Source organism: Panicum virgatum, chromosome 6N (assembly GCF_016808335.1).
Source record: "Panicum virgatum strain AP13 chromosome 6N, P.virgatum_v5, whole genome shotgun sequence".
Taxonomy (NCBI): domain Eukaryota; kingdom Viridiplantae; phylum Streptophyta; class Magnoliopsida; order Poales; family Poaceae; genus Panicum; species Panicum virgatum.
The window spans coordinates 5198424-5210752 of NC_053150.1; the positions used below are offsets into that span (position 1 = coordinate 5198424).

At 44.4% G+C, this 12329-nt stretch overlaps 1 protein-coding gene and 1 long non-coding RNA gene across 2 annotated transcripts; one reads left to right on the forward strand and one right to left on the reverse strand.

Annotated features, from left to right (window-relative positions):
• Positions 1-563: 563 nt before the first annotated feature.
• Positions 564-3492, reverse strand: LOC120679298. Its single transcript, XR_005677099.1, has 2 exons — positions 1563-3492; positions 564-942 (listed from the first exon to the last, which is right to left on the reverse strand). It is a non-coding gene; the product is annotated as an uncharacterized LOC120679298 (long non-coding RNA).
• A 1068-nt stretch (positions 3493-4560) lies between these two features.
• On the forward strand, positions 4561-5956 carry LOC120677233 (probable glutathione S-transferase GSTU6). Its single transcript, XM_039958380.1, has 2 exons — positions 4561-5001; positions 5131-5956. The coding sequence occupies exons 1-2, from the start codon at positions 4588-4590 to the stop codon at positions 5545-5547; spliced, it is 831 nt and encodes a 276-aa protein (XP_039814314.1). The 5' UTR covers positions 4561-4587; the 3' UTR covers positions 5548-5956.
• Positions 5957-12329: the final 6373 nt, after the last annotated feature.

Below are 12329 nucleotides of genomic sequence, written 5' to 3' on the forward strand. Positions count from 1 at the left end.
ATTGTTGAGCAAGTCCTCGATCCAAAAGGCGAATTCTACTATGATGAACAATCTCACATTAACAATCGCAGCAAATATGATATATACGCGTATATATGCAATTAAGAACGAATATACCTATGTAAATATATGTGTGTATGTATTATATATCTATTTATGAGTATGTATGTATTATATATATATATATATATATATAGGACACCGCTATTCAGTACCCTGGGTATGGAATGGTTATTCAGTACCCGAGCCCACCTCCCACGCTGTGCTCGCGCGTCGGCTCACCTCCCATCCGGCTCCGTTTTTATTCTTCGCTGTGCCTATCCGGTTTCACCGCATAGTGGCTGTCGTGGTTTCCATTTTTTTATTCCAAGGTATAGTTTTTCTTCGCCCGCTCTGCCTGTCCAATTTCACCGTGTAGGCTGGGTAGGCATGCAGTTGCGTTTTTTGCCAGCACGTATGATGGGCCTGACGTGGCTGATAAAACTAACGGCGTGTCACTTGTATTGTTTCTCAACCGTGGCCATCAATAGTTCAATACATCAGTAGCCAATTAGGCATACAACTAGGCAGATAGCAAAGTTTAATAAAAACAGAGTCACCAAACTACAAATATTGAGGTTTTACACACGTGCTCTGAAACAGCTTAACATTTGCACAACATTGACAAGTCATCCGAGTAGGTTTTTAAGTAAGGTTTTTACACATTATGAACATTAAACTACTTTTATAGTCCAATACTGGACAGTTGCACTTGAAATTTTTTTACGGTAAAAGTTCAGTACAAAATCTTGAATCCCCATATATGCATAACTGCATCCGAGGGTCTTTTGCATGTGGCATGTGCAGTTATGATCATCTGGCATCATCTGCCGCCATAGTTTATTCTGAGGCGAAAGATCTTCAGCACAGCTTGATCAGAACACCCACCTGTAAATAAGATCCCTGAACACAATCTTATATAATTAGTATAATGGATAGCTCAGAAAGAGAGAAAAAATCCAAACAGTAGAAATGTGGAGCTGATTTTAGGATAACTGTGTTGAAACCTGATAAGAATTGATATCAATTTTGATGTACTTCAGAATTTACAGAATGCATAGTCATGTTGAAGTATTAGAACTTGAGCGATAACTGGACTAGTCTGGGACCAGGTTCTAAGAGCAGAGCTAGGTAGCTAGCAAATGTAAAAAAGAATTTACATGTACCAGAAATTTCTTAATTTAATGGCAAAGGAAAGGACTGACTACACTAAGTAAAAGGCTATGAACAGCACAAAGGAAGTGCTTCAATTCTGCACATTCTTCTCCATATAAGACATACAAAGAATGAATTATGAAGTAGGTTGACTAGAATATAGTGACAAACCTAAGCTGAAAAACTCCTTCATGAACCACACAAGAGGCCAACAAATCCAGTTACTATGCAATTTTTCTACTGATAAAGAATTTTTTTAATATGAAACTACTGAAAGTGTAAATCAATTAAACAGGTTAAGCATGCCTGTGTCTCAGGAAAGATCAAGTATTCATAAAGCGACCAATCATCAACAACTGAGAGCTCACCTCTCATGCTTGAAACTGAGCTGCTGAAGGGGCGTGCACCATGAGCATCTGAAGTCGTGGACAGGAGGTGCAACAGAATATGCTCCTTGTGTCCTCAGACTACCCACAAGTGAGGGAGATAAACTGACAATAGGGAAACCATTTATGGTATTTTGGAAAGAAACGAAATGTGGATATGCCTCACATATTAAATTACTGCTTATATAGTTTACTAATGCACTCAAATCTTATATAGGCAGATACAAAACATGGATAAGGCTCACCAAGCTGCATCTCACTTAGTAGTTCAGATGGCAAACCATGGAATCAACACTGTGAACTACTAGTAATAAGTAAGAAAAATATTAATCCCAAGGAATAATTAATTCACATGTCATTGCCAAGCTAACTTCCTAGAACTATGCAGCAGAAACAAAATTGGTGCGGACTATTCGTGCAATATATCAGACCACATTATACCAGTTTTAATTTTCTTTTCTAGCATGTCAACTGAAGAGTCGTAGTCTAAAATTGGAAAGCAAAGGACACAAATTATTTAACGGAACTAGAATGAACATGGCAAGATAATTGTTGTATCTCCAAATAACTGAAAACTGAAGCTTTTTGATCAATTTGTGCACTAACAGCGTGTTTGGCACGCGATGTGAAAGGGATTTTTAAGCTTCCATTCCCCATCCCGCTAAAACTTGTATTCCCACCAAACAAACATGATTTTTTTAAGCTCTCACATTTAAACTTCCATTCCATTCCACTAATTACCTCCAGCCAAACAAGCCGTGATATTAATCCATCAAAACATATGGCTAATCTAGCACTATCATCAGGTGCACAAATCTGCAGAGAAAAGTACCTAAGCCTAAAGTTCAATGTATGTAAATTAAGAAGAGAGAAACTGACAGCAGGATTTCAGAAAGCTAAACAAAGTCTAGTTCAGTTACCAAAGCCATGAGATCAACAATCTAATCCACCTTTACTGCATAACTTGAAGTAGTATTAAATTTTAAAAAATAATTCCCACCACAGAGCAGTTCGCTGAACACATCTCATGCAAGAGTAAAAACAAAATGAAAGGGGGTTGAAAGGATGGTGTTGGCGATCAGCTGCTCGACGGAGGGTGTTCTACAGGCTGTATTCAGATTGGAGGCAGTTAAGGCTGGGGACGCTCATTGCCCCTAGCTCGTTGGTAAGGGACGTGCGTAGGCAGCATGATATCTCATGAAGAAACTCAAATGATCAGCAGTTCAGATTGGGCACATCAACATTTAACAACAAAATTATATGAGGAATCCAAAATTCACAAAGTTCACTATGTGGAGAAGAAGCTACGGAGCCTTGATTGAATGGGCAACCAAAGGAGATTTGGCCAGATCCAAAATGGCAACTCGTCGCCACAAGGTAGATGACGAATCAAGAAGATATGCATGTTCCCTTTGGCTCACGGGGATTACTAACATCTACTAACGACACAAATAATCATCACATACGTGTGAAATAAAGCAAAACCATGGGAATAGGGTGGAGGCGATGAGAGGGCACTTTGCACACAGGGGATAAAACCTCTGAAGAAATGCAAGCTTGAGGAGATGGTGAGGAAGTTGAGCTCCTGCAGGTCGCCGTCGTCGTTGCGTCCTTGCCCCATCCCGCAGGAGGTAGCGAGTCGAAAGAAGGAGCACTCCATCCTGGTGACCAAATCGAAGGAACCACCACCCACATCCCGATCTGAAGCTAGGTCGCCTTGAATGCGAGGATGCGCAGTGCTGGCCTGGCGGCGGGCGGCACCTATCATCGGATCTGACTGGCGGGCGGCGGCGGCGGGTCGCAGGACGGGCGGGCGGCGGCAACAGCGGGTCGCAGGACGGGGACGGCGATGGCGACGGGAGAAGCAGAACGCGAAACAGACGGAAGGATTAATGGGAGATCGTGGGCGGCGACCCAAGAAAAAAAAATGAAACGAGCGTGGGGTGGGTCGAGCGGGCCCGAGGGACGCCAGGTCGGCGGAGGTAGAGGGTGGCTCGGGTATGGAATAGCTTATTCCGTACCTAGGGTGCTAAATAGAGTTATTATATATATATATATATTAGTGGAGATCATACAAATTGAATTCTAATACATAAGTTTAATTGAAATGCAAAAGTATAATTGAAATAGAATAAGAATTGAGAAAAAAATAGAAAAAAAGGACCTTTTGTAACACCAACCGGGACAAAAGGGTGCGCCAGCCACGTGGCGCTGGTAGCCCCTTTTGTCCCGGTTGCCAGACCCGGGACAAAAGGTGGCATTCCCGGTTGGGAAACCGGGACAAAAAGGATTTCCCAACCGGGACAAATCGCCTGTTCTGTAATAGTGAATGGCACGTGCAAGGCAAGGTGCCGTCGCCATTGGAGCAAATAATATTTCCGGTTGTGAACAAATAATATTTATTTAATATAATTTTTTTTCATATATTGAAATTTATTACCAGCATTAATACAATTACCAAGATATTATGTGTACAAAAATAATTATTTTTCTAAAACTAAGTTAAATATGTTATATTATGTTTGCTGCCTTCATGTTGATTGCAATTGGTGTTTATAAGTGTGAAAAGCTGTTAAACTGTGCTTATTACACAACGTTGATTAAATTTTTCTTGAAATTATCCAGGTTTTTCTAGCAATTATCCCATTTTCCTAAAGCTAAGTTCATTTTATTTGGAGCTTCTAGAAATCCGTTTCATGTGCTTCAAGTATTTTGTTTGGATACCTCATGTCCCACGAGGCCTTTGGGAAAACTTCCATGGAATTTTAGAATCTTTTTCACACCCAAGCCTATAACCAGCCATTACTGATCGAGATCTAGAAAATCCAGATGAACATTACGACGACGTCAGTGCTGACGAACGGTTACCAGCACCGTACCGGACGCACACGGCACACACATGGGCTGCACAAATAAAGCGCTGTAACCAGAACGAAACCAATTTTTCTTGCTACTCCGGTCTCGAACGTCAACAAGCACTAGTCCAAGCCCGTGTACGTGTGCGTGTATGTGTGTATATAGACACACACACCCCCACGCATGTCACGCACACTACGGCAGGAACTTAATAGAAGGGCCAGTTGAAGGCCGGCAGGATATGGCAGGAGACGAAGAGCTTACGCTGCTCGGGCTGTGGGCAAGCCCGTTCGTGATCAGAGCGCGCATCGCGCTCAACCTGAAAGGCCTCAGCTACGGCTACACCGAGGAGAGCCTCTACGACAAGAGCGACCTCCTCGTCAGGTCTAACCCAGTGCACAAGAAAGTGCCCGTCCTCATCCACAACGGCAAGCCCGTCTGCGAGTCTCAAAACATCGTGTCGTACGTCGACGAGGTTTTCCCTGGCAGCGGCCAGTCCATCCTCCCCTCCGATCCATATGATCGCGCCGTTGCTCGCTTCTGGGCCTCCTACGTCGATGACAAGGTATGTATGTGCTGGAATATACTCCCTCCATTCCAAATTATAACTCTTTTTTTGTTTTGTTTTAAATCAAACTTTTCTACAGTAATAGAGTAGTAACTAGCTAACCGATGATGCATGCATCCATGGCAGTTGTACAGCACGTGGGTGCCCGTCTTCAGGGGCAGCACAAGCAAGGAGAGGGTGGAGGCGGCGACACGGGTCATCGCCGTCCTGGAGACGTTCGAGCAGCGAGCGTTCGGAGGGTGCTCGCGCTCCAATGGCGGCCGGGCCATGGCGGCGTTCTTCGGAGGGGACAGCGTCGGGCTCGTGGATGTCGTGCTCGGCAGCCTCCTTGGGTGGTTGCAGGCCACCGAGGCCATCTGCGGGGTCAAGGTCATCGACGCCGCCAGGACGCCGCTCGTGGCAGCATGGGCGGAGAGGTTCCGCGCCATCGACGGCGTCAAGGAGGTGATACCGGATGTGGCGAGGCTAGTGGAGTATAACAAGGGGAGGCGGGCTCGCCTTGGGCTGCCGTTGCTGCTGCCGTCTGTTGAGTTGCTGCAGTAACAAGCTAGCTACTCCTATCCTTAATTGATCAGTACGTGATGCGCCTGGTGATCGAGTGCAGCTCCTATCTTTATTTGAAGCCCGGTCAAACAAAATCACGTGCAGAAATGGACGTCAAAACGAAACTACTGCAGCAGCGGAGGCATACAAAATATATACTTCTTTGATTTTTTTTTTGCGAAAGAATATACTTTTTTGATTTAACTATGAATATATGTATTACGTGGCATGCATGAGCTACGCACGTCTGGTTTTCGTTTTATATTTTAAGCTGGCACATTGGTATTTGCAATCGATTGGTTAGATCATTGCAGCCAACTACGGGTGGGTACAAAACCAGATACCCAACTATGGGAAATCTTTTCATAGGTGACGTTTTATTTATGTCAAAAAAACCAAAATTTGATCATGTTTTCACATTTTTTGTGACACTCGCGTGATGAAAATTCGTTCGTCGCCTATCCGCTCGCACAAGTGTAGCTGCTCCTTCCTTGACATATGCCATGCTATCTATGCTAGTTCCGCATAATTTATGTCATACAAGGAAGATGAAGCTTTAATTTTAGCCGGTAAGGGATTAGTCTCTCTCTCTCTCTCTCTCTCTCTCTCTCTGTTTTAATTTTTGTACTGCTTTAATTTTAGTTGGAGTATTACATAAAACCAAATACCCTCAAACTCAGTAACTAAGAAACGATACATAAGCTAACTAAGACAACTCTGGCCCTTCAGAGGCCAACTTTCTAGCAGTCACTTCTAGCTTGATCTCTTGCAGCACCTCTGCTAGCTGGTGCCTTCTGTTTTTGTTCAAACACTCTTCTATTCCTTTCCTTCCACAAATTCCAGGCACAATAGATCATCATCGCTGCTTTGGTCTTTCTTGTCTGCTTGGGCAGCTGTGCGAGCTCCTTTTGCCACCAATCAACGATCTCAAGGCCATTTTCCGGAGGCCGAACTAGTTGCTGCGTCCAAACTTCCATTTTCTCCCACACTAGCTTTGCGAAGTTACAATGCAGTACTAGATGCTCAGCTGCCTCCTGTTCCTGATTACAAAGAGGGCACAGTGGATTGCACGGCCATTGCCTCGCCAAAAGTTTGTCCGCCGTCAGTATCTTGAACTGCACCAAAAGCCAAGCGAAGAACTTGTATTTGACTTCCGATTCCGCCTTCCAAATGGACTGCCCATTGAACTGACTGTATGACGTGCATTATAAGCTGACTTCGCTGTGTATTCACCATGCTCTGTCCACTTCCAGGTTATGCTGTCCGGCTGATCGTTGAACTGAACTTCTTGAACTATATCCCATAGTTTTACAAAGTTGGCCATTTCAGTCACTGTCTGCATTCTCCACAAACCTCTAATCCAGTTCTGGTTTTGCACCTCTTCCTTTACTGTTTTGTTCTTCCTCCAAGCAAGTTTGAACGGGTCAGGAAAAAGATCCATTGGTTCCTGGCCCTGCACCCAAGAGGATTGCCAAAAACTAGCCTTTGTTCCCTCACCTAGAATAACCACAGTACTTGCACGAAAGAGTTGCCTGTCTGTTGCGCATTCACCGGTGGTTGTGTTCCTACCCATGGTTTTTCTGGTGAAACACATTCATACCACAACCATCTTCATCACCTCAATGTACTCTTGCTCTTCCGTACACCACGTGGAGCACCCATGACTCTATCCGAACTCCTCGGGTCCCTCAGTCCAAAGCCTACTCGTGTTCACCCTTCACCGCCCTTGGTCCATCGGCATGGACCTTTCGCTGGACCTTCACCACATATCATCGACCGCCACGTCGCATCGTATGCCTGCACATCACGAGCTAAGAGATACGTCAAATCCATACAATATTGTCAATCACTCATCATCTAAGAGTGACCACAATTAATCCTTGTTACTTTTCATCGGCCTAGTTTGGGCGCAGTCCGCTAGATGTTTAAAGTATTTTCGGCCCTGAAAGGCCCACGAGTCCTATCAATCTAACATCACCATCATCTATGTGACCTGGGGTGTCAAAAATCTATATGACCTGTCACAGGCCGTGGCCCATATCATCAGCAACAAACGGTGGCCTCAAGGCCCATTGTGCTGCGCAGGTCTCATCACCTCTCTTCCAGTTTCCGTGGCCGCCGCGTCGCCGTCGCTGGCCGCCCTCCTTCTGCCGGCTGGGCGGAAGGAGACCACCGGGGTTTTGGAGGCTCCCGAAGACGGAATTTGCTCTTCCCGTTCCATCTTGTCTGCTCAGGCTGACAAATCCCGCGCTGTGCACTGTCCAAGGAGGGAGGGGACAACGCAATGGAAGGTATGTGTGTATATATACACACACTAGGTGAATATTTCCGTGCGTTGCTACAAATAAAGTTGGTATACAAGTGTCGGATATGTATAATTGCACGTGCGTTAATTTATAGGGATCTACGTGATATGAGTCGTGGATGTATGGAGGATTGATCCGACTCGCATACGGGATGGACTAAGGCCCACTTGTCAATGTCACAAATTAGACCAAATTTAAAAATTTAGGTGGAAACCTTACATGCTTTAGAAATAGGCATACATATATATCATTCACTGCTCTATTGGTTCGTTGCTGTAGCGCCCAGTTAGCTTTGTTTTGGTGGTAATTGAGAAGGAGGGAGGCCAACGTGTGAAGGATGATTCATTGCCTTCCTTGCAGCTGTGTGCTGACCTGGTGCTGAATTTGTTTTCTGTGCTATTAGCTCACATCCAATTTTACTCTACTTGGGGTTCACAGGCCGCATGGAGGTGTGTACTTCTCGCGCGTGTGTGTATCCTGTGTCCCTAGAGATAAACTTATTTTTCTAAAATAAGCCCAACTTCATAAAGGATGTTATCCAGTGCCAACTTTTATCCAATGTTGAGGTTGTTTTCTGAACATGAAATTCAATGGAGTCAATAGGATGTTACTTTCAGGGATAGACCTTTGTCTGTACCGTGGGTAAGGATTCGAGGGGGTTAAGCGGGCTACAAAAAAGTTGGAGTAGAGGTGAACCGAGCCAGATCTGGGAGAAGGGGAGGGAGTAGAGGGAGTAGAATCTGTACCGCGGGAGCCAGATCTGGGGCTACAATATATATACACATATACGTACATCCCCTTTTATTATACTATCTAAATCCTGAAACCCTCCTTCAACTCTCACTGGTCCATCTTACCCCCTCAACGCCCCTAGAGTCCATTTTTCCTCCCTCCCTTCTGTTTTCATACGGTGAACAGAGCACCGGTTCTTCTCTTCTTTGCACCATGGTCCCCCACCCTGACCTCCTCCTTCCCACGTGAGCACTTGTGCCCACGGTAGGTACGTTTGAGTTTTACCTTTAACATCTACACTAAGATTTTCTTGAAGCATCTTAGCTAAATCATTTTTGCCTTGAGTTATTACTCATTTATAAAATCAGATTGTGCATTTGGCTGTGGCGTACTAAATGTATCTGCTGGTTAGCAACGTTGTTGACAGGAACATCAAACATTGGTCTACCTCATCATCTATTCTGTAAACGCTGCAAATATCGGTCAAAAACTTCTTTAGGTACAGGACCGATAGGGACCCCAGCACCTTGCATAGGAATAGGTGTTGTGCTATGTGCAAAAGTGCAATAAAGAAGTATGAAATGTTCTAGTTCATCAATTTACAAATTTTTTGCATGGCTTATCATCAAGAATAGAGTGTGGACGTCCGATCGTCTAGCAACCAGGGGATGTCCGCGAAATGAGGTATGCCCTTTGTGTCGACGAGAGCAGGAGTCGGCATACAACCTCCTTGTCGAATGTCGTTATACAAGGAGGATGTGGGTCTTGATCGCTGGGTGAGTCGGCTACCCCCAACTACTCCCGAGTCACTGGAGTCCTACGCACTCTGTCGAGGAGTGGTGGATTCGGCTGGGAAACCCCATGGACAGGCCAACTAAGGCTCTGAGGTCCCTCCTCCTGTTGGTAAATTGGGAAATTTGGAAAGAACGGAACGCGAGAACTTTCAACCGAAGAGAGACATCGCCAACAATGCTTTTTGGCAAAATCAAGGAGGAAGCGCGTGCATGGGGAATCGCGGGGGCCCGACACCTGGCTAGCCTCACCGGGGTCTAGTGGCGTGCACGTGGCCGCCATTTGTATAGTTTTTTACCGTTGTTTTCTCAATTTTGTCTTTGTTTAGCCTTCCGTGGCTTCAACTTCTTCTCTATTAATAGAAAAGGGGCACACTCTGTGCTCGTTTCATTCAAAAAAAAGAAAATGTGCATGCTTTTTTTATTACACAGTACAACTCATACAACCACCCCTATAAACGTACATACGCAAACTCTACCGCTATGAGCATCTTCGAAGACTAAGTCGGTAAATCCTCGAGATTGACGAAGTCGCCACAGGCACCTCGCTGTCGATGGGAACGTCGCCTTCCACTAAAAGCACAACACCGTTAAATCCTAGAATATTCGCTTTCACGGGGAGTCGAACCCAGAATCTGAAATGCTATCTAGACTCTTGTAACCACTAGGCTATAGGCCCTTTCGCAGCAAATGTACCTGGTTTAACCATGTCTTTGAGCAAAGACGCAGTTTTTTAATGGTCCTTGACAAATGCCATCAAATAACGGTGTCCCATGGCAAATTTTGCCATTACTGAATGAAAGAGGTAGCACAGAGATTGAAACGTTCTTTACTATATTCGTATTTTTAATTTGTTAATACACTTTCTGCGAAGAACAAAAGGGACATATTGAATAAAGGATTATGTATAAAATCTGCATGCATAGTGAATCGTTGTAAACTTGTAAACTCCCCAATTCCAACCAATCATTCAGCATGAAAGGATTATGGAACCTTTCGTTCAGCAAGCTGCTCTCCTCTTTCCAAATCAATCTCATACCACCGAGGGCTTGATTGGTTCGTTACCAAAATTTGCTATGCCAAAATGTGGGGACTTGTTTCTGTTTGGTTAGAATCTAAAAGGTAGCCCACCTTCTAAAATTACTAATATTTTGATAAAAAATATTGGTATGTCCACGTTTTCGTAATGCCCATATTTTGGTAGCCAGCCAACCAAGCCCCCAAATGCTTTAACGTAATGCAATTAATTTGAAATCATCTCATAACTATAATAAATATAATAGTGTAATTGTTTTCTAGGCAAATAACAATAAAGCTTATTTTGTATTTATTGTAGATTGTACTGTAGGATAGATACACAAAAGAGGAAGAAATCAAATGATACTCCGTAATAAGCTTCACTTCGGACATGAATAGTATATACATATCTAACATAACTCTTTATGCTACCCGGTACATGAGCCTAAGATGTTTTCATAAATAGTGTGAGTTTAATACGGAGTACTTCCTCCGTCCACAAAAGAATGCATTTATGAGATTCATGCCGGTCAAACTAGTTTAAGTTTGACTAAATTTATATTAAATAGTATTAGTATTTATATCTCCAAATAAATTTACTATGAAAATATAATCTAAAACTAATCTAATAATATTTATTTTGTATTATGAATGTTATTACTTTTTTATAAATTTAGTCAAAGTTTAAACTATTTGACTTCTCGAAAGACGAGAATTGCATTCTTTTGTGGACGGATGGAGTAGGATAAAAGGATATATACATATATATGAGCATCTTGTCGATGGTCACTTCCTGGATTCATGAGCCAAATCACCCGATTGCAGGCGTGGCCGCTTGAGCTTGAGCTAGAGCGACCATCGTCCTTCCCACTCATCACCGCAACACTGTTGGAGCGCCTGCTGGCCACAGTAAACGGTGGGTTTAAAGGGGCTAGAACCAGTGGCGGATGTAGGATTGGAGGCAAGGGGGGCTGAAACAATAGAGATGTTGATTTGTGTGAAGATTTAATTGTGATTTGGAGGTCTTGCTACAGTGTTTTACGTGTAATTAGGGGAACTTGGGGGGGCTTGAGCCCCCTAGCCCCCCTCCTGTATCCGCCTCTGGCTAGAACGGACCATGGAGCCTCCCTAACTCTTCTACAATTTTTTTACTATGGATGTACTGTGATGAGGGGTTGAAATTATCTAGAGATGGAAGAAAACCCTCCCCTAACAATTATCCTAAATCCGCCACTCAGATACCACCGTCATTGAGCTGAACTCCGGCGCTACGGTCTACGGAGGATCTCGCCGCCGTGAGCCCGTGACCGAATCCTGGCGCATGAGAAGATGATCATGGGGCTTTTCCGGACGAGGAGGCGCACGCGCAGCGCCCACGTCTCCTGCATGCCCAGTCAGGCAGAGCACGGCCATTGGTATTTTAATTTTGTACCCTCTCTCTAGCTTCACGCCGAGCATTCGCGAAGGGGCAGGATGGACGGCACGATTGATGTTGGCATAGGAATCGAACACCATGAAAACTGGGCGATCAGAGGCGAAGCTGCGTTAAAAATGACCCTGGTGCACACTCTAGTGATTAGAAGAAAATTAGCTAGCTACTTTAGATGGTAAAATTGAGTCATCTCCAAGCAAAAATCTAAGCGATTCTGATCGTTCGTGTCCGGTTCGTGGAAATCGGAAGAACCGAGTAAGCTGGAAGATCCTGGGTGTTCGGTGACACGCTAGCTACTGCCAGTGCCACGAGACGTTTCCGGCCGGAATCATGCTACGGCCCCACCTCTTCCAGGTGCTTCGCCTCCACTTTACTTCCTCGCCACAGCGTGCATAAAAGCCGGCCACCGCATCGGTGGAGCTCAGTTAGAGTAGACAGACGCAGGGAGTGACAGTCCCCCGAGCCGAACCTTGTTCAGAATCTCAGATACCGCACTCAAGGGCC